The sequence below is a fragment of the Euprymna scolopes genome, chromosome 28 (genome assembly GCF_053919585.1).
Source record: "Euprymna scolopes isolate OS-2025 chromosome 28, ASM5391958v1, whole genome shotgun sequence".
Taxonomy (NCBI): Eukaryota; Metazoa; Mollusca; class Cephalopoda; order Sepiida; family Sepiolidae; genus Euprymna; species Euprymna scolopes.
This window is the reverse complement of record NC_136509.1, coordinates 11,334,234-11,357,627: the sequence shown is the minus strand read 5'-3', so window position 1 is coordinate 11,357,627 and position 23,394 is coordinate 11,334,234. Positions and strand designations below refer to the sequence as shown.

At 36.5% G+C, this 23,394-nt stretch overlaps 1 protein-coding gene across 4 annotated transcripts in view; it reads left to right on the top strand.

The window, feature by feature from the left end:
• Positions 1 to 23,394, top strand: part of LOC145249455 (uncharacterized) — a 146,593-nt gene that overhangs the window by 70,805 nt on the left and 52,394 nt on the right. For all 4 annotated transcript variants that reach the window (XR_013863533.1, XR_013863531.1, XR_013863532.1 and 1 more), the window contains exon 4: positions 12,288 to 14,129. Coding sequence is in view for 1 of the 4 variants with exons in the window: in XM_080111021.1 (XP_079967147.1) it covers positions 12,288 to 14,129 (1,842 nt within the window). In the remaining 3 variants the exon portion in view is untranslated. The remainder of the gene's footprint in view (positions 1 to 12,287; positions 14,130 to 23,394) is intronic.

The following is a 23,394-nucleotide window of genomic DNA, read 5'->3' as shown; positions in this document are numbered from 1 at the left end:
TTTAATTATGTTAAGTATTCTTCCAGTGATACCGTATGATCTGATTTTCCTGAGAAGACCTTCATGCCATACCATGTCAAAAGCCTTAGATATATCTAGAGCTACCGCTCTATCCTCCCCTGCTTTGTCAAGTGAATGGTAGATATGCCCAGAGATTACAGTTAGAATGTCTGCTGTGGAATGGGCTTGCTTAAATCCATATTGTTGGTCGGTAAGATGTTTAGCATCTGTAAAATGATGGACTAGAGCTTGGTTAATTATGGACTCAAATATTTTGGCAAAAAGTGGGAGGAGGCTAATGGGGCGGTAATTTACTGGGTCAGTTTTTTCGCCAGAATTCTAGAAAACTGTTATCACAGAAGCAGTTTTCCAGCAGGCAGGAAAGGAAGATTCATTAAGGCATTTGTTGTAAAGTTTGGAGAGATTGGAGCTACTTCGGCGGAGCACTTTTTTAATAGCACAGCCGGAATGAGATCAGGTCCACATGCTTTTGCAGTGTCAAGATTTTTTATAATGGCATGCACCTGAGCAGGGATGATTTTCGGATCGTCAAGTGTGGCGTCTGTCTGCAAAGGAAAGTCTGGGAGAGGGTGGTTAGCAGGGTCTAGTGTGGAGTTGGAAGCAAACCGACTAGCAAGCATGTTAGCCTTCTCGGTTGCTGAGCAAACAACTTCATGATTGTTGAATAGTGGGGGAATTGTTGATTTCCCATTATTTACTACACTGTTGTAGATTTTCCAGAAGTCATGAGTTGTTAATTTCTGAGCTTCAATGCGTTTTTGGGTGATTTCAGTAAATTCTCTCTTAGCTGTCACTATTTTTTTCTTACAGTTACTTCTGGCTTCTATATACTTCTGTCTGTTTGAACTGGATTTATGTTGGTTAAATCTGTGGTACATGTGCTGCCTTTGCGCGATGACAGCTGCACATGTGGAAGTAAACCATTGGGGAGAGTAGGGCTTGCTATAAAATTTCCGTGTGGGAACATGTGCTTCAATTGCTGTTTTGAACCATTCAGTGGTCTCATTTGCGCACTGTTCAGCAGGAAGTGAAAAGATATTTCGCCATGGGGCATCTCTAATGTGATCCCTGATGACTTACCAATCGGCCTTTTTATAATATATCGTTGTTTTGAGTAATGGCTCTTTCATTTTGGCTCTAGAGTTTAGGATGATTTTTAACTATTATCACTACATGATCAGCATTCCTAAGTGGGCTGTGGGCGTTCGTAACACAATCATCAGGAACTGTGGTCAGAAACAGATCTAGAAGTGATGCATATTGCTCTTGCTGGTCAGGGAAACGGGTTGGAAACGTAACCGTCTGTGATAGGGAATGAGATATAGAGAAGCTATGTGTTGTGGTACCAACTGCGTCTGTGTAATTAGAGAATCCAAGCCAGTTACTGTAGTGGACATTGAAGTCACCAAATACATGAACTTGTGCGCTAGTGTTGAGGGAAAGTGCTGTATCTATGCTGTCAGAGACTTTGTTTATTAGGGTAAAGTCCTGGGTCGAGGGAGAGCGGTAGAGAAAATAAAAGTATCTAATATTATGTTGCATGTTAAGCCTAAAGTACATAAAGGCTTGATCGTTCGATTCTAGTTTTCTTTCTCTAGTCAAGGAGAGGGTGTTTCAAATATAGACTCGAACTCCGTGCATATGTCTGTCAGAGTTCTTACGGCAGAGTGGGAGATATCTGGGCATGTTAGAGTAATTAGAGGGGATGGAGGAGTGTAGGTTAGTCTCACTTAGTGCTAAGATATCCAGGGTATTAGGAGAAATTCTTTAACATCATTTAAATTAGTTCTAAGCCCACGGATGTTAGTAAATGCAAGCCCTAAGGGAGGAGGCAATTTGATTTTTTTTGAGTTTTATCATGGTTTAAGTGTAATTTTAGATTGTACTGTCATTTTGTTTTTTTTTTGTTTTAAGTTTGTTAGGTAAGGGGTGTTGAACAATTGGTTATGCAGAATACTAGGCATACAACACAAGTAGACCATCAGCTGACCTTCCATCTACTAGGACTGTGGCCTCAGGAAAGCCCATTGGGGATGAGTGCAGAGTCTCTTTCCATGCGTGACATGGCACTATAAACATCCCGATATTATTCAACTGTTAATGGAGCAGCCGCTCTAAGCGCTACCAAAGAGTTAGGCCACCTGTACTACCAGTCGGGAACAGCAGCTAGGAACTGTCAATGTGGTACCCTCAACCCATCAGACGATGGTCAACCCAATCTATTTGTACGGCCATTATGATGTTCAAGCACTCCTAAGTGCCCAGTTTAGAGAGAGATGGGATGTGTCAGGAGAGGGCGAAATCTGCGTTCATTACCCTAGTCAGGAAACAAGATTGACCACTGAGTGTTTCTGTCGAATCCCTGTGCTTCGACCTCTACGCCTGGCCAATTGGCAAAGAAGGAGTATGGAAGCCGGGCAATAGACAGTTCCTATCTACTCCTTAAGCAGTTTAGGTTTGCAGACCGGTAATTTGTTCGAGTCACCAGCTCTAGGAAGGATGTCATCCAAGAATGGAGGGGCCTCCATCCCCTTAGGTTTAGCTTCAGAGTTTTCCTTCTCCTAGACGGATGACCTGGGAAGATCTACGAGTCCATCAGCACCGAGAGGGTTTACCCAGCGCCTGGGTCCTATTCCAGGTATTTCTGCGACCCCCGCATGGGTAGTTAATGTTACTGGGTTAGTATGTAAATGTTATGTCTACTGAGGAATTACACTCCTCAAAGTGATTAAGGGACATTGCTATTACATTGTTACTGGAGGAGGGGGTGAGTAAAAGTTCATGCAGTGGAAGCAACTATATTTGCAACAGGTTAGTTGAAAAGAGTTCAGATATGGTTTAATATTTTTCCTTTAAATTTAGAAATTTTTTTATTTAAAAAAATTTTTTTATTTATTTATTTACATGTTTGCTTAGGAATAGGATAATGCGTTATAGAATGACTTTATATTAAGCGTGTGTAATGTATGAGTGTTAGTAGCAGTTTGCAGGGTAGGGTAGACTTACTGTTTAGGAGAGGATTAACTTACAGAATACAGTAGAATTAATTTTTAGAATTTATAGTCAAGTAAAATTTAGTTACAGAGAAAAAAAATTTGTTTTTTCTTTTTTTATTTATTTAACATGCAAATCAGACAATGGCAGTCGTCTTGGAGGAAATGAATTTATTGGATATACGTAGCACGCAAGAGAGGGATGTTTCTACCGTAATAAGACTTCGTGGCGCGTCGGAATTTGTAGTTAAAGACAGTCAATTAAGTCAGGCACAAAGCATTGTGCATCTATTCAGAAAATCATGGTGACGTATCGAAGATCACTGTATATTTCAGGTACATATATAATTGAAAGTAAGGCAAACTATATTCCGTGGTTTGTTATAGATAGTAAGGAAGCCACATATTCAATACAAGCGAGTTTATAGTAATTGTAGATATTAAGTATATTACTTAAATAAAGTCATATCTTCTAGTGTGGAAAAAAAATAAGTCCAGGTTTCTGAAACTTCTGGGATTTGCTTTGCAAAGGCTTTTTTTTCCCTTAGTTTACTTGGAATATAAGAGTGAAACAGTATTTTGACTATATAAGAGGGGGGGGGGATAACGAATTTCAGCTTTAGTCAGGATAAGGTTGGGGGGAAAAAAGAAAAAAAAGACAAATAAAGACGATAAATAAATACAAATAAAACAAAACCAAAGAAAAACAAATAAACGCGCATGTATACATTTCTTAGAAGCAAGATTAATTTTAGAAAATAGTACTTAACATTTCTTTAGGCACACTGGACGCCAGCCAGTTTGGCATGGCTAAGAGAGAATTTGGCCATATTATTTAGAGGTGGAAAGGGTGCTTTCTGTCACCCGGATATTGACTCCACGTGTGTTATCTATTTATAGAAAGTATTCTTCGTTACGCTGTTTTTCTTTTCTTTTTTTTTTAATTCTTAGACAATAGGAAAATCCAGATTGTCCTTGATGGACGTACATCCAAACAACGTAATATTAATGAGAGAATGCCTCCGGGGTTGATCCTTGGTCATTTATTGTTCCTAATATTCATAAACGACCTCTCTGATAACCTGTCTGAAATGGGTACATTAGTTTGATACAACGTTCTATAATAGGCATGAGGGAAAAACGGATGTACACATATCTAAGGCAATAGCAGGATCCTTAGAATGACCTCTAATCCATAGTGGAATAGCGCTGTAAACAGATAGCATTTAATGCTACTAAGATTAAGCTTCTTTCCTTTACCAATCATAAGAAACCTTCTCAAACATTGATAGCCATGAATAATAAAATCCGATGAAAGAGTTCTTGCTTCAAACTCCTCAGCTTAACATTGAAAATCAATATGAATTTGAACAAATACATGAAGACATTGCAAAAGATGCTGCAAAGGTGGATTTCTTCTACTGTGTTACACCCGAGAGTATCCTGTACCTCTACAAAGCCACTATTCACCCATTCATGAAGTATTGTTACCACATCTGGGCTGGGGCATCTACTAATAGTCTCTCCATCTTGCATAGGCCACCAAAAAGTATCAAATCTCTCAGCTAAGCTCCAACCTATCCTACCACTGCAATTTTGCATCACTGTTTGTTTTTTTTTAACATGGAAGTCACCACTTATCAAGGCCCGGAAACCACTTGGGGATAAGGGTTATTGTGTGTAATCAATGGGATAGTATCGTAGTAATCATTAGTATTGGAGATTTGATAGTCTTACTTAAGGGGGGGGTGCGATTCATCAAGAATTTGTTTATGTTGGACTTGAAGACATCCAAGTTGTAGTCAGATGGGAAACAGGCAAACGGAAGAGAGTTCCACAGGCGTGCACTTCTAAGAAAGAAGCTTTGTTCATGGAATCTATGTTTGAATTTAGGCACAGATAAAGAGTGGGGAAAATTACTGACAGTGGTTTCAGCTAGACGGGTGCTTTTCGTGAAAGATTGGCGAGGGGGGACCAGAGATTGGAGCTTGGACAAGCACTTGCCATGCAAATAACGATAAAATGAAGACAGGTTCGTAACGTCTCTTTTGTGGGAGAGAGGTTGCAGGGAAGAGAAAAGGGCATCCCCTACTAAGCCACGAAGTCTGTTTTGTATTCTGTCAAGGCAGGATAGGCTGTTTTTAGCAGCTCCAGCCCAGATGTGGCAGCAGTACTCCATCCTTGGACACACTTGGCTTTTATACAGATAGAGAATTGCATCAGTAGTGAGATATCTTCTAGAGCGGTAGAAGGATCCCACCATTTTCCCAGTGACCTGGGCAACAGACTTGATGTACGTGTTCCATTTCAGATCAGGAGTAAAGGTCAAACCCAGAAGTTTGTCAAAACATGGAGCCTCCCCAAGACGGGAGCCATTCATTTCAATTGATGCCAGATGGGGAGCAGAGCATTGATGATGTAAAGATAGAAGCTTGCTTTTAGATGCATTAAAAGTAACCAGCTTCCTCTTCCTCCACTGTACCACGCGCTCAAGATCAGAGGAGAGCGAATCAGAACTTTGTCATTTACAGCCTAAATGTGTTGCCATAGATGGTCGTGTCATCAGCATAGATGTCAACGAATGATTTAAGTATGTGTTTTGGGAGGTCATTGATGTAGATCAGGAAGAGAGTTGGGCCCAGGATGGACCCCTGAGGTATTCCAGCATTAATACTGTGGGCTTCTGATTTCTGCCTATCAACTACTACTCTTATGAACCTATCAGAGAGAAATTATTTAATGATTGAGAAAACATTTCCAGTTATACCGTAGCTGGAAATCTTGTAAAGTAGACCCTTATGCCATACCTTATCGGAAGCCTTTGATGTGTCAAGAACAATTGCCCCAGGAAGAAAGCCTTTGTTAAGAGATTCGCTAATCCTAGGAGATATAACCGTTAGCAGATCTGCTGTAGATCTAGCAGAACGGAAACCATATTGCATGTCACCAAGAAAGTTATTTCTGCTGAGGTGGTTGACTACTTCTGTATTTAATATGGATTCCAGCAGCTTACTCATGACACACAGGAGACTTATTGGTTTGTACTGAGAGGGAGATGACTTTTCACCTGAATTCTTAAATACAGGGCATACTGACGAGGTTTTCCAGGGTGTTGGGAAGCACTTCTCCTTAAGGAAACGCTTAAACAGTTTTGTAAGTGTGGGGGCAAGTTCTGGTTGAAGCTTTTTCAACACTATAATTGAAATGCTGTCTGGGCCAGTTGCTTTACTGGAATCAAGGTTCTTGATTAGCTTAACGATCTCACGCACAGATATTTGTATGTTGCATAGTATGTTGTCTATTATAGGTGAAAATACAGGGAGTTGATGGCCTTGGTTGCATAGGGTAGAATTAGCTGCAAAGTTTTTGGCAAATAATTTGGCCTTGTCTGGCGCTGACGAGATGACCTCAGGTCCATTGATGATAGTTGGGATAGAATGCACGCTTCTGTTCAGGATCCTGTTTGCAATTTGCCAACCAAGCCGCTGCTCAGCTACTTTGGATTTAAAGGACTGAGCATATAACTCTCTTACATTTTTTATTACTCTTTTACTAATAATACACATGGCCGTTAAAACACTTTGGATAATCAGATTTCAAGGGGTTTCTGCTAAAATAGTGATATTTTAAAAACCAAAGCACTTTAAGTTTTCAAAATACCACCGTTTTGTTCAGAAATGAATATACTTTCAAATGAATTAGTAAATAATAGCATACATTACATATTTTTAGAGTTTTAAGCAAATAAAGTGATAAAAATGTGATCATAAAACAGCATTTAATAACATTAATTCAAAACTTTTAACAATTTGTCAGCTTTAGCAAAAACTTGTTTCTTTTTTTTTATATTTAAATAGAATTTAAATACTTGATATTTTTTTCAAGCATCGTGTTTTCTGTTAGAGGAACGTCACTTTTTTAAATAACATTTATTTTTGTCTGTTTGTCATAATTCTTGTAAAGTTTCACAATGGGTATCAAACATCCTCTTTAAAAAAAAAAACAAAAAAAAAACTTGCTTAATTCTGTCTAATCCTGGGTATGAGTGGCAAGCCTCCTCCTAAAGCCTTTAGCCTTAACAATAATGCTAAGTACAAGTGGAAAAACTCCCCACTAAACAAACTTCCTCTGTGAGCTCATATAAGCGTTTAAAAAAAAAAAAAAAGCATAAAAAACGTTTAAAGAAAGTGCACATGATTAATCTATAAAAAAATAAATTGGTCAACTGTCCTAAAACACTAGGATTGTTTTGAAATGGTGAATTATTTTACATTAAAGTGAAACCAACCCCCACTCTAAATTCTAAAATTGTTTTTGTTTTGTTTCTATCAAGTCTTTAGGATGTTCACACATAATTTTCCTTAGCCCTATCATTAACCCAAAGTCAGTGGCAACCTCCCCACCTTCTCATAATTGCACAAAGACCCTCTTAAAACCACGCATAATCACCTTTTAGAAAATAAACAAAAAAACACCCAGGATTTATCTATCATAGGAAAAAAGTGTGTGTGTGTGTGGGGGGGGATAACTGCCCTAAAACGCTCAAATGATTCAAAATGGGAAATCATTTTACATTAAATTCTAAAATAATTTTTGTTTATCTTTTAAAGTTTTTCAAGTTGTTCACATGCAATTGCCTATAAAAGTAGAATCACATGTTTTGGAGAGGTGGTCAGATGGGGCGGGTGGCAGAAGGTATTAATCTACAATAATACCAAAAAAATATTGCAATATATTCATTTTTAACCAATCCTAGATTTCGATTTCAGTTTTTGGCACATAGAATGCATTACAACTAAACTGAATTCTCTAACTTTTCTTTTAATGAATACTTGGCATTTTTAAGCAATCGCATGTGTATTTACTGCAGATTATTTGGAAACCATTCTGGAGATTTTCAATGGCATATTCAGATTCCTTCCACAAAAATACACTTATATGGCAAATTTCATTCCTTAGTCTTGTGTTTTAACAAAGATATAGCATTTTTACTGAAAAAGTAGTGCAAAAAATGTGACAAAATGCATATGGTCTTAAAGAGGGGAAAATATCCAAACACGCAGGGCATAAAAATAGTCATAACTTCCTTGATTTTAATTGGATTTAAAAAATTTAAAAAGATTATTTCTTAGCTTATCAAACTCTTTCTGTATATATATATATATATATATATATATATATATATATATAATTATGTATGTATGTATATATGTATATCAGGTCATGTCATATGCTACTGGTACCATGTAACCCAGTACTACCTGCCTCATGGTCGGGTCACCGGCGACAAAACTGGTTCCCCCACCAGACTTGTTTGGTGAGGAGGGCGGCTAGTCTCCCTGGAGGATTAAAAACAAGACCTTCCAAAGGGCGAATGAACTCTTTTTCTGAGTCAACCGCCAACTAGCACCGTGTATATTTGTGTGTGTGTATATGTGTATTGGGGTAGAGAGGGCTCCTGTAAGCCGTGGTGAAGGCAACCTTTCTAGGAGAAGCAAATCTCTGATTTAAAAAAACAATAAAGCGGAAGACCAGTACCCGCATTAAGCTGGTCTGCAGTTTAATTTGTTGCTGGCTATCTTGCTCTTGCTTGTTGCTGGATCTCAACATTTTAACCGAGAAAGAGACTTAGCTGTTGTACAAAGCTAAGACTCTGTAACATCTTTGTATAGATACTCCCTCAGGTATTTGGAGTCATGGATTTTAAATGTCTGAGGGAGTGGCACTCGTCTGACAAGACGTTGCAATCATCATATATATACCAATATTGAAATATTTTAAGCCATTTAAACTTTTTCATGTGTATTGCTACTTTTACAGTAGCTGCTGGCAGTCCTGAAGGAAGCTTTAGTCTCAGTACATCTATTACGTTAGTAGCAATGGAAAAAGTGATTTCTGTGCTCGATGGCAGCAGCAATATCTGGGGAGAACCATGGCTGGCTGTTAGGTTTTTGTTGGAATATTTTGGATGGTATTAATCGGTCTATGCCTACAATTAACCATTCGGTCAAGTCTGATACTATAGAGGACACATCCTTTTTAAACATGAAATATGGAGGTAGATCAGATATGAATGTACGGAAACTATCCCAGTCAGCCATAGAGTATCGATATACAGTATGGTGGAGAGGTATGTCTGAAGACTTATTACATTTCATTTTTATCTTAACTGATACAACGGAGTGGTCGGAGGATCCAAGAGGAGATAGAATGGAACATGAGCATAGCTCAGGGGAAGTTGTGAGAAAAAGGTTTAGAAGGCTTGCATACTGACCGGTAGTATCAGGCACACGGGTGGGTTCGTGGAGTGAGGTCCTAGGCAATGGCAAAATCATGACAGAACCTCCCCTCATCATCTGTCTTATTTGAGTGGGTCAATCATTCCACATTATGGACATTGAAGTCACCGCAAATGTGAATGTTAGCCGAAGGATGAGCAGACAGGATGTGGTCAATTTTCTAAGATATACTCTTAAAGATAGTAACCCCGCCGTTGTGAGGGCGATAGGGAGCAAATATAAATGCGGTGGTGTAAGCAAGTGCACCCGGAAGCATATATAATTTAATTAGGGTCTTCTTTGGAGATATCCCTACCACACGGAAAGCCATCTTTAATGTAGGCACATATTCCGTGCCCATGGCGATCTTGGGGGTCAGATTTAAATGTTAATGTTACAAGTATTTTAATTGAATGTGCTCTGAACTCCTTGCACTTGTGCTCTCTTGATATACATATCCCTGATAAACCCGTTTAGCAACAAAATCCTGCCCCTTCACTCCAGAGGTATCTAGATGATGAAAAGCATTCTCCTCTAATAGCTTCTTTCCCCAGACTGGTAGACTTTAGAATTCCTTCCTGAGTCCCTGCTTCCTTGTCTGCAGAAAGGTAATATAAACGAACATCTCACTTAACTCCTTATGTAGTCCTCTATAGACATGGTCCCAAATAGTAGCCACTTATGTCCAAGTTATGCCTTGCTTGAGGTGAACAAAAAAAAACTTGTTCTTTTTCTTTCCCCCCCTTTTTTTCCCCTTTTTTTCTTGTCCCCTTTTTTTCTTGTCCCCTTTTCCCCTTTTTTCTTTCCCCCTTTTTTCTTTTCCCCTTTTTTCTTTTCCCCTTTTTTCTTTTCCCCTTTTCTCTTTCCCCTTTTCTCTTTCCCCTTTTCTCTTTCCCCTTTTCTCTTTCCCCTTTTCTCTTTCCCCTTTTCTCTTTCCCCTTTTCTCTTTCCCCTTTTCTCTTTCCCCTTTTCCCCTTTTCCCTTTTTCCCTTTTCCCCCTTTTCCCTTTTCCCCCTTTTCCCCTTTTCCCTTTCCCCCCTTTCCCCTTTTTCCCTTTCCCCTTTTTCCCTTTCCCCTTTTTCCCTTTCCCCTTTTTCGCTTTCCCCTTTTTCGCTTTCCCCTTTTTCGCTTTCCCCATTTTCGCTTTCCCCATTTTCGCTTTCCCCATTTTCGCTTTCCCCTTTTTCGCTTTCCCCTTTTTCGCTTTCCCCTTTTTCGCTTTCCCCTTTTTCGCTTTCCCCTTTTTCGCTTTCCCCTTTTCCCCCTTTTCCCTTTTCCCCCTTTTCCCTTTTCCCTTTTTACCCCTTTTCCCTTTTTACCCCTTTTCCCTTTTTACCCCTTTTCCCTTTTTACCCCTTTTCCCTTTTTACCCCTTTTCCCATTTCCCCCTTTTCCCATTTCCCCCCTTTCCCATTTCCCCCCTTTCCCATTTCCCTTTTTTCCCATTTCCCTTTTTTCCCATTTCCCTTTTTTCCCATTTCCCTTTTTTCCCATTTCCCTTTTTTCCCATTTCCCTTTTTTCCCATTTCCCTTTTTTCCCATTTTTATCCCTTATCCCTTTTTTCCCTTATCCCTTTTTTCCCTTATCCCTTTTTTCCGTTATCCCTTTTTTCCCTTATCCCTTTTTTCCCTTATCCCTTTTTTCCCTTATCCCTTTTTTCCCTTATCCCTTTTTTCCCTTATCCCTTTTTTCCCTTATCCCTTTTTTCCCTTATCCCTTTTTTCCCTTATCCCTTTTTTCCCTTATCCCTTTTTTCTATTTTTTCCCTTTTTTTTCTATTTTTTCCCCGTTTTCCTCCTTTTTCCCCCTCCCCCCCCTTTTTTTTAATGTTGACTAATTTCCACATGACATTGTAAGTACGTAATAGTGTTTTTACCTGAAATGCATTTATTTAAAATTGAATTATATTGCACAAGCACCGATTCAAAACGCACAATCTTGTTTTTCTAGTGAATTATAACAATAATCCTGTTCCCAATGTGTTGGAAATTATAAACTTATTCGATCTATGAAAGCAACAAATGTTTTAAAGGTCTTTTGCATTATTCTGCTTACTGTTCTCATCCTAGATGCTATTCTCACAAAAGTTTGATGTAACTTCTGACTATTTTTTTCGGGTGCATCTTGCTGAACTCTAGAATCTGTATAAAATATTTAATGGATACTTATTTAATGGATACTTATTTAATCTATGAGGTTAGCTTGTTCTCGTTCCTTCAGCCACAACCATTCAATACTGGCAATACTAACAATACAATTACAGATTACTTGAAACTTCTACTTGATCACTGCTGGAAAAAAATGGATGTTATTCGTGCAATTTTTTTGGTCAATGTAGCCTCTGATCTTCTTCAGATATGTCTTGCCAAACTCATGAATCCATATGGAATTTTGAAATGCTTGCAAGAACTGTGGCACAACAGATAAGTGTCAAATATTAGTTCTAAGTGACTGTCTTTTGGACGTTGATGGTTTAATGCAATACAATGATGGATTACTTAATGCTCATGAAACGAATCCAAGCTACACTTGTAAATTAGTTTGGTTAGAAATTCTGTACAGATTCCTCTGTTCGACAAGACACACTTAGAGAACATTGTAGGTTACATTGATTGGAACATTCCAGATGGTTGGCCTTCAACAATAGAATCACGATTGTGTAACCATTTCATATGCCCTTGCTCAGGACTCATGCATAGACTGCTGTGTAGTGCAAGCTAGGGAAGAAGTCGGATCAATCTAATCACTGTTCACTGGAACTAGCAACAACAACAACAACAAAATAACAGTAGTCTGAGAAATCTAAATTATCAATCCTCATCTCAAAAATTCCCAAACAATTTTTTTTTTCTTGCATTTAAAAGACTTAACATTAATTGTTACGGTTAATTTTTTTTAAACTAACATTTTTTATGAAATTTTTTTTCATTTTCTGAATTTTTTATTTTTATGTGGATCATTTTCTTCATTCCAATTTTTTCTTTCCCATTTTAGACCTCACAGCAAGAAACACAAATCCCTGACAAAGAGTCACTCCAAGCAGAAACACAAGTCTAGCAACAGTACCAAGTCTCCAAAGAAGGCCTCCAAATCTTCGCACTCCAAATCGAAATCTTCAAAGAAATCGAAGAAGACCAAAACGAAAACCGATTCTAAATCCAAATCCTTGACAGAAACATCCGAAACAGAAAACAAATCTATCAAAAAATCTTGGATGGTATCAGCGCCACCTGAAAATCAGTCTGTTGAAGATCGATCCTTTGGTAAAGCCTCCGCTATTGGCCAAATTCCTTATCCTAATATGACACTAAAATCTCCCCAAAAGGATAAACTGAATCCACCAATTGGATCAGAGTCCGACAGCACGTTTTGTAACCAACTGAGCGTCTCCAAGTCTCCAGAAAGTTCCGGCAAAACCATAAAAGATCCAGAAGACAGTCTTGTTCAGAAGGACTCGTCTCCATTCCAATCCAAGACATTGCCATCAAAAACTTTGTTGTCTCCTCCTCTCCCTTCTTCTTCTTCTCCTCCTCCTGCTCCTCCTCTTCCCCCCTCGGAAATTTCACCCTCCACCACAACATCTGCGGCACTTGTTATGCCGGTGACCGATTCATCCATGTCACAAGTAGCTACTGTATCTCCAAAGTTAGGTGTAGCACCATTGCTTGCGACCGAGCCAGAATTCACACCTACTTCAGAGCTACCAGTTGTCTTGGAACATCCTCCTCAGCAAGAGACACAGTCAGTGCAATTGTCTTCTGCTCCTCAAATGGGTCTCATCTCTCATCTAGATCCCTTAAAGCAGGTCTTGCCCGCCGTGTCTGAAACACTTGAACCACCCCAAGTTTCTAAACTATCTGTTCCTGTGTCAGTCTCATCTTCACTAAATCAACCATCTGTTTTGTCACCAGCCAAGGGTTTACTGCCGGTAGAACAACCCAATCTACCTGTTTTGGAGTTGCTTCCTTCTCTCGGAATGCCCAACACGTCTCAAAAAACTTTGCTAAATTGCTCACAGTCATCATCCTTGCAAACAGTGACGGCAGGCACCAGTGTTCCTGTAGGAATTCCCCAAAATTCAACTGAACCAAGTGAACATGACAGTAAAGTTAATTCTTCATCAAAGACTGTCAAGAATTTCGTTGCCGGGCAGAGTGGTCTACTTGGACTTGCCGCTTATTTCAAGTCAAAAGTTCGATCACCATCTCCCGCGTCAAAGAAAGAGAAGCTGGGCAAATCTTTGAGTAAAAAGTCGAAATCTTCTTCTGTCTCAAGTGATGAATCGTTTACTCGAAAAAGATCTCGTTCCACATCGCGTTCAGCTACCAAGAAGTATTCTTCCTCAGACAAACAGAAACGGAGCCGCCCTCGCTCAAAGAGGTTACGATCGACATCTAGTTCACGTTCCCGATCAAAATCCAGGAGAAGGCAGTCCTCAAAATCTACAAAAAAACGAGCCCGCTCAAGGTCTCGTTCACGTTCTGACGATCGGAGCAGACCATCAGCATTTCGCTCAAATAAGCGCCATTTTAGTCGCTCCCCCTCTCGGTCACGCAAAAGGACATATGGACGATCGAGATCTCGTTCCAGGTCTCGCTGCAGGAATCGGACATCCGGTCGCGGGTCTTCCAGGTCTCGATCTCCATCCAAGAGGGGAACTTATCGACATTCTCGGAGCCGTTCGCGTTCAAAAGGAAGATATCGACGTCGCATCTCCTCGCATTCAATCAAGTCCAGATCCAGATCCAGATCCCGGTCGGATATCAGGTCACGTGATAAAAGGACAAGATCTCGGAGCACTGGTCGCCATAGAGATTCTCGTCCTAGCAATAACAAGTGAGTATAAAAGATAGAATTTTATCTCCAATCTTTGTTGAATCATGTTCTGCTCTGTGTCTACCGGTCATATGTGTTGGCCATCTCGAGGTCGTATATTTATCTGGAAAGTGTGGTGACTGCGTTTCCTCTTTTGATGCTGGTAGCTCTACTGTCGAACTTAGTTGCGCTGGTTACTGTACATCTAACAGCCATAGGCACTGTGATAGGACACATACACACACACACACCCTCATGACTCTCACGTGGACTCATTCGTTTTGGGATTGACCTTCTGCCAGTCGAGAGCTAATCAGAAGGATTGTCTTAAACAATAGCAACCTAGTGACAAGGACTGTTTGCTTTTATATATATTTTTAGCCTGGAGAGCACGATTCACCCTTTTTGGACTCTGGTGCACAACAGATCACCATTGGCCTTCTTGTTGCCTCAATTGCCATTTCAGGTCGCCATTTAAAAAAAAAAAATTTTTTTTTTTAATTTCATTTTTTTTTTTTTTTTTTTTTTTTTTTTTTATTAATTATTGGACCCTTACATTCTGATTTCCTGTAATCTGTCTGAAACAAAAAAAAAAAAAAAAAAATAAACAAAAAAAAACTTTTGGGAAATAAATTCCTTTTTGTACGTAAAAGGGTATTGTCACTTTTTTTAGTTGCTGGTATTTTTATTTTATTCATTTATTTTTTTAACTCTGCATGTGAAGACAGAACAAGAGAGATGCCTTGACCGACTCTCCGTCGTCGTCGTACCTTGGAAAATTAAACCTTTTGAGCCTAATATACCACTGTCACCACCTACCATTTTAAAGATACAAATACACTGGAATCTAACTCCAAAATCTGTATTATTTGGATTATTCGGGCTACTATTCTCATCTTGAGTATTATTTTCACATTTCGGCTGATGTAACCTCCGACCTTCAGGTGTTTCTTATCGAACTCTGGACTCTGCACAGAATTTCAAACGAAACCCTTTATTTAATTCATTGTAGCAGGCTCTTGTTCCATCAACCATGACATTAAATAATTCACAGTTGTATTCGAATTATCACCCACACTGAAGATTGAACCTTTAACTCCAGAAGAGTCTTTTACCTGTAGTACTGTATCCGTTATGCCTTGGCTCCTTCCTTATTTAGTGAATTCTAATTATAGATTTCTAACAGGCATCTAGGTTTTAATTTGAAACATTGAAACTTTTCTAATATCAAGCGTTCAAAAAAGGCAATATCCATTATCTTTATGTTTGACACAAAAGCCGTGTACGATGTTACAGAATTGAAAAAGAAATGATTGATTTTACTTGGGTTAATATTTTACTGTTAAAGTTTTTCTTATTTTTTTTTTTTTCTTGTCTTCTGGTTAGCCATCAAATCATATGAACTCCTTTCCCTGCAGTTTTTAAATATCTATATATAAGATTCTCCACAGTACTAAATACTTTGCAAACATTTTCTAAAGACACGCTTACTAATTAATACAGTGATAATATAATAATATTGCGTGCAGTTATGTATTTCACTAACTTTATAATAGTGTGAACATATTTTTATTTTGTACTGCAACAAACGAAATCTCCAGATTTTGGAGAAAAAAAATACTAGCCACTAAATCCAAAATTTACCCGCTATATTCCAAATGAAATCTCCAGATCAAGCAGGAAAACTGCTAAATTGGCAACACTGTTTACTGAGCATTCGTTTTCATGACGATATGTCACTAGCCTGGTATTGGCGTATGATATGATGAGGTTAAGAGCTTAACCCGCGAATATATGGGCCCACGAATGGAGAACCACGAACAGGTGAGGGTATATTGTATTCGGTTTAATGTCCGTTTTATATGCTGTGTGTGTTGGACGGCTTTAAGAAAAATAACTTCCAAACAAATCTATAACCAATTCTTTATTCATCCTTCTTTCTCTCCAATCCCGATTTTTATTGCTTCTATGTTTTTCTTGACCTTTCCTCGTGAACTGGAATTTTTAAAATCTTAACTATTCTACATCCACTGACGCGGTGAGAAATGATTTGCATAATCAAATTTATTTGGCAAAAAATAGTTAAGTGCAACAAACCATATAAAAAGACAAGTAAAAGTGACTTTCATTAATACAGCAACAGTTAAATGATGCATTTGATCGTGGATATGAAGCATTGTCACTACGTCATTGTAATATTTAATATTTTTCTTTTTTAATGTGGTTACAACCCAAACAAGAAAATGCCACTTAGATGTAAGAGGTTATTATTGGATCCCAAATTTACAGGGACACTATGTAGGGGTTGAACAGCAATATTTCCACATTACATTTGAACTTCTGCATGTCAGTACAGCCAGGGATCCGGGAGGGAATTCCATAGTTTAACAGTTTGAGGGAAGAAGCTATTACAGTAGGTTTTCTGGCATCTACAGATCTATACAGTGTAGGGGTGGGGTTTTGCTGCTTGTCTGGTTACTTGGGGATATGTACGTCGAGGAAGGGCTCAAAGTGTTAAAGTTCGTTGGAGCACATTTCATTAAAATACTTGTAAAACAGGCACATATTTTTGTGCCATAATGTAAGCATTTAATTCAATTCAACATCAAATTTGTTTTGCAAAAAATAGTGCAACCAGCCATGTAATGAGACATGTGGAAGCCACTTTACATCTGAATATGGTTGTCATAACTTTGGTACACAAAGACTGCTGCTTTTCATCTACAGAAACGAAAGCAATCGTGCTACATCCTTTGCGATTGTCACGCTGACTGCAAGTTGGTGATGAGGGGTAAAAAAAAAATGGTACACTAAAATCAAGTCTTCTGGCATCCTCCTCTGCTCAATTGGGAACAGATTTAGTCTTTGGAGTCGCTCTTTGGAGCTAAGCACAAAGAGTCCCATTGCCAGTCATTGAGCACGTTTCAGGTGTATGGTATCTCTTTTTGTAGAGGGGATTTCTTACTTGAATTGCATTCTGAAGAATTGGGTGTTCCAAGAATCATGTTTAGGATATGGAAAGTGTCTGCCATCAGGTAGGGAATCTGTCGACTTTGTCATTTCCATGCAAGGACATTGATTTAAAAGAACTGTACCAAGGTAGTTTGTAATAGCAATGATATTTAGTGGTTGAGGTTAAGGTTAGCTCTTTGAAATCGAGAGACTATTTCTTTGCCACTTTAACCTTGAAATTAATTTTGAAAAGAAACCTGTATCCTAAAGTGGCCTCCAAGCTTTAGTAAGCGTTGACCCCCAAGTAAAAAAAACAAAAAAACAAGTAAAATTAATAAATGAAATAAGATAAAATAAAAATTCTGTTTTCCCAGGTAACTTATTTCTGAAAAATATATTTTTTGCATAAATTCTGTTTTTCTAAAAATGAAAGCAGAATCTCTGAATTAAACAAAAAAGAGGAGCTTGATCATCCACAGCTACCAGAATTATAAAAATCTCATGGCTTTTAGTCCAGATAATATAACAAGCTAGGAACATTGTGAAATATCATGTTACCATTTTGTAACTGATTTTTGTGTGATCTCTTGCCCGGAATAAAATAAATATGGTATCCAGTTAATGCCAAAATACTTTTCCAAAAGTTTTAAATGTTAGCAAACTTTTGTTCTTGCTTAAAGAACGGTAAACGTGATGACCAAGAACTGCTATCAGAAATATCAAATTTGTGAGAGTCTGTCAAATGAAAAGTATTTTTAATGAGAGTTTAAAAACTTATGTCGATGTGAGATATTTTTTTATCAGTTTCCTAAATAATAATCATTTAGTCTGTTTCTTTTAAAGGAAATCACAAAAATGCAAGAACTTTTTTCCTAATAGTTTTAAAGATCCCCTTTTAATTTTTCAATGGAGAAATTCTGTTGAATGTCACACTTGAATAAATGATGAATTATTTAATAAAAAAATAAACTTTGTATGAAATTGTTAAAAAAAAAACAAAAAAATAAAACCTCGCCACACATATATTGACACGGTGACCAGGCAGAATCAAGTTTTGGATTTCCTGCTGTGCAGATTTTTGGCACTTTCAAGGTATTTAACCTTTTTTTTTTTCCTTGTAAATTGGTAAAATACTAAAATTTTTTGAAGTTTTTTTTTTTTTTTTTTTTTTTTTTTTTTTTTTTAAGCCAAAAAGATGATCTGCATAGATTTTTATTTAAAAAAAAATTAACAAATGGTTCAATTCATTAGAATTGATATTTAACAAAAATGTTTTGTTTTTTTAAATGTTTTCAGCTTTATTTGATTTTTTCACTTGTTTCAAAATTAACATGAATTTTTTGGGTGCTTATCTAGAATTAAAACTTAAAAATAAAAAAACTAAATTGCAGAAAAATATACATACCTGTCACAGAACAAAGACGTCATGCTCCAAAAATCACGTAAATTGACACTAGTGATGGTAGGATTCCAATATTTTTCCTGATTCATATGCAATTACTAACTCCATACTCAATTTCCGATTCTTTATAAATTTCTAAATATTTTACCATAAAGTTATTTTTTCCTGATTACCATAACAATGCATATTAAATATTCATGTTTTCTCAAACACAAAAACACTTGTTGGGGGAGGGGGGGGGGTTTGACCTATAGATTTTATTTTTACTTGTAATTTAAAAATCAAAGATTTTTTATCATTACTACCAATAGCGAAAGATTTGATTTTAAACAAAATCAAATAAAAATAATAATTAAAAGAAATCTGTTTTGGCATCGGAAAATAGGCACACATTTTTCTGATTCCAATACCCTCAAAAGTTCCGATTTTTTTCTGATTTTGATTAATCATCTGAACACTTATGTATGTAATGATAGCGCTGCTCTTTAGTTTCAATAACTTTTATATAGACTCTTTCGTTCCAGTTTCGTGATCTAACTTTTGTATGCACTCACGCATGCGCATAGCAATTAATCAATAAAGCGGGGCGTCATTATTCAGTTCCCTTCTTACCAACCAAACACACGTGTTCCAATCTTATTCTTACACATCCATGCACACCACAGCATAACAATATATATATATATATATATAATCATTTTTATTATCTTTTTTCTTTTTCAATAGGAAATTGTAACCATTATAAGGCTGATTTTGACTTGGATAGTTTGAATTGAGTTGTCTCTTCTTTATTTATAAACATGGCGGATCAAAACATGTCTCTTGGTCATAAAATTTGATTTCTTAATTAAAAAAATATACTTGATCAATTTACATGATTTTTGGAATACATCTTTCCATGAATGACGGGTACACACATTATAAAGCTTTAAAAAGATTTTTTGTTTTGAAAATAAATTTGATTCTAAATAAGCACCATTTATTTTTCTTCGCAATTTAAAAAAAAAAAAGTGTGTGGAGGGTGTGTGTGTGTGTGTGTATATATATATATATATATATATATATATATATATATTGTTTTGACAAGCCAACTGTAAATAATGGTTAAAATAATTACAACAATGAGCAAGTCATTTGATTGACTGGCATAAGGTAAGTATATATATCTTTTAAATATACATCTTCTAAGGACATGTGTAGTGTATTGGTAGGTGTCATCTATAGATGCTGTCTTGATTTAAAAAAAGAAAAAACAAAACACTGGGCTGGTGTCAAAAAGGTCATCCTGCCTATAACAATCTTTAACCCTGTTTAAATGCAAAAGCTTTTAAAATCAAAAAGTTGATTTGCATAGATTTTATTTATTTTTTCTGTATACATTTTTATTTTTTTATTTGCATGAAATTTTTTTGTGCTTATTATTTTTAAGATAAAACTAAATTGCAGAAACTTTAAGTACGTAGCTGCCACAGAACAAAGAGGTCATGTTCCAAAAATCACAAATGGATTGAGTAGTTTTTTTTTAATATATACAAAATCATTTTTGTTACGATTATTAGCGATTTTAATAGGAAATAGCCATAAGGATGATTTTGATCTAGATAGTTTAAATTGAGTTGTCTCCTCTTTATTTCTAAAACATGGCGGATCAAAAAATGTCTCTTAGTCATCAAATTTGATTTCTCAGTTAAAAAAAACCTTACTTGCTCAACTTGCATGTTTTTTGGAATATGACGTCTGGAGATGGTGTCTCAATAATAAAAAAAAAAAATTATGTTCATCATTCCACTTGGTTGCTCAGAAAGGTCATCCTACCTATAAAAATCTTGCTTCAATTGAGGAACTGATTTCCAAAAAGACCTAACCAGAAATGAGTTTTAGAAGTTGTTTTTAAAGCTGTCCACCACATGTCAGCATGTAAAATGAACGTTAAACCAAATATGATTATTAGATATGGTTTAGCATTATATTCAAATTTGCATGTTTTTGTAAAATTAACTATCTTTTAGAAAAAATTCTTTTGCTATATATTTTTTTTTATACAGATAAATATGGTCGATCAGCTGTAGTGGAAGTCTTTGCAAATAACTTTCTTTATCTCTACCACATCCTGTTTTAGGAGAAAAATTTTTTTTTTTTTTTTTTTTTTTTTTTTAACAAGTCATATTACCACTAAAGTATAAGAATAAAGGTCAGATTTCCAGGGGCATCTTCACTTGTAAATCAAACATGGAGATGCCATATTGCAGTGATGGTGCTTGATAAACAGTGCGGGACTTACTAAAACATTTTTTTGCACCCTGTTCAAGAGCTAAAGACTAGTGGCCGGTGCATCAGCACAGATGTGAAATGGTATGATAGTTCGTATTTGGTAAAAAATATGTACAATTTAAAAAAAAATGTTCTTTAACTAAAAACAATTCCAACATGGACAATCTCGTCGTTTTATTTATTTATTTATTTTTTTTTTGTAAAGCAAAGATAAACTATAAAACGATAAAAGGGATGTGTGACGTAAGTATTGAAAAGATGAAGGGATGTGTTGATCATATAAGGAGACGGGTGAGACTATGAGTTAGTAAATGTAAATGTAGTTATAGTCAGCTAATGTCTTCCTAACTTCTGGCATGGTTGCTACCGGAAGTGATGACAAAGCAAATTTAGTTCTTTCGCTTTTTTTCTCTCGCATCTATATCTTCCTTGTGCATGTACTCTTTTTCTTTTTATGTTTTTCCAATTTTTTTTTTTTTTTTTTTTTTCTGATCATTCTTTTTTAATCATTGAAAATTGTTTATGGTCTTATTTTAAGAATTATTGAAGTGTTATTTTTTGTTTTTAAAATTATTGAACACACTTTAAAATCTTAAACTATATTGGGAGTATTGGATATGTTTACTTTTATAATGTTTTAAATTTTGCTATTTTGATTTAAATAATTTCATTTATTTTTATCAATCTTTTTTTATACTTTTCGTAAACGTTTATGATATAAATAAAAAAAACAAAACTTTTTTATAATTTCATAAAAATATTTTTTTATAAAATTTCAAATAAAAACTTTTATCTCTTAATTTTATTAAAAGTGCAACTAAAGACTAGTTGTGTTTTTTATCTGTATAATTTTAATTTATATTATGTTTTTTATTTGTATAATTTTAATTTATATTATGTTTTTTATTTGTATAATTTTAATTTATATTATGTTTCAATAATGTCCTTTTCTCATATTTTATTTTAATAAATTGCTTCACAATAGAAATACTGAAGAGCAAAAGTGAAGGAACTTATTTGCCTTGTGACTGCTTTTCGTAGCCTCCATGCCAAAAGTTAGGAAGTACATTAACTGACCATAATTGTAAATGTGGAACGGTTAAGATAGTAGGGTTAGGTGGCAAGGGAAGGCCATAGCAAATATGGAAGTTATGCAGATGAGGTTGAGATGAAAGAGAACAAAATAAGACTTTTTTATAGCTCCAGACAAGGCATGAAGCTACTTGATGTAAGGAGCTAAAAAAATAAAAACTACTTCAAGGTCAAATTTAGCCAACGATGAGTGTTAATTCTAATTCAGAGAACAGTAACTATTCTCTTTTATTTTAGAAAACATCACTTTAAAAACATTGTTTATGTATTGAGGACTAATGGATAAAATAAGGAAAGCGTGGGAGTTACAAAGCTGCAGAAAGTATGGAATTTCTAAAAAGATGCCAACATGTAAAGCAGACAGTTCAGTCTCGAAAGACAAAGGATACTCCCTGTAGGGGCAGCTGCCTGTATGTATTTGTGAGGCAAGGGTTGCGCAATCACCAACCACACCTCTTTTGAATCTGTACTGTTTGTTGACAAGAAGAAGTCCAGAACGACTGGAAACAATGTCAAGATAAGCAGAGAGTATATACAGCATCTAGAAGTCCCAAGTGGTCACCCATTTAGTACTGACCAGGTTCAACATTGCTTAACTTTGGTGAACCGGTGTATCAACGTGATTATGCCGTATATAAAGCAGACAGTGAACCATTTAATAAAAAGAAGAGGCTCATCATTTCCATTTTCTTAAAACGAAACACTTTGATATAATTTTGGCCAATTAATTAATCTTAGTTTTTTTTTTATACCTGCTGCAATATTACTTTGTTCCCAAGACGTACAAGTTGTAGTCAGGTGGGAAACAGGCAAGCGGCAGAGAGTTCCACTGGCATGCAGTTCTAACAAAGAAGCTTTGCTCATGGATTAGGCACAGATAAAGAGTGGGGAAAATTATTGACAGTAGTTTCAGCCAGACGGGTGTTTCTCGTGAAAGATTGGCGAGGAGGGGGACGAGGGATTGGAGCTCAGACGAGCACCTGCAATGGAAATAACGATAAAACAAAGACAGGCTCACAACGTCTCTTCTGTGGGAGAGAGGTTGCAGGGAAGAGAAAAGGGCATCCTCCACTAAACCACGAAGTGTATTTTGTACTCTGTCAAGGCAGGATGTGACAGCAGTACTCCATCCTTGGACGTACTTGGCTTTTATACAGATAGAGAATTGCATTAGTAGTGAGATATCTTCTAGATGGGTAGAAGGATCCCACCATTTTCCCAGCGTCTCTGGCAACAGATTTGATGTACGTGTTCCATTTCAGATCAGGAGTAAAGGTCAAACCCAGAAGCTTGTACAAAACATGGAGCCTCCCCAAGACGAGAGCCATCCATTTCAATTGATGCCAGATGGGTATCAGAGCGTTGATGATGTAAAGATGGAAGCTTGGTTTTAGATGCATTAAAGGTAACCAGCCACCTTTTCCCCCATTGTACCATGCGCTCAAGATCAGAGGAGAGAGAATTAGAGAGAACTTTGTCATTTACGGCCTTTGATGTGTTGCCATAGATGGTTGTGTCATCAGCATAGATGTCAACGAATGATTTAAGTATGTGTTTTAGTAGATCATT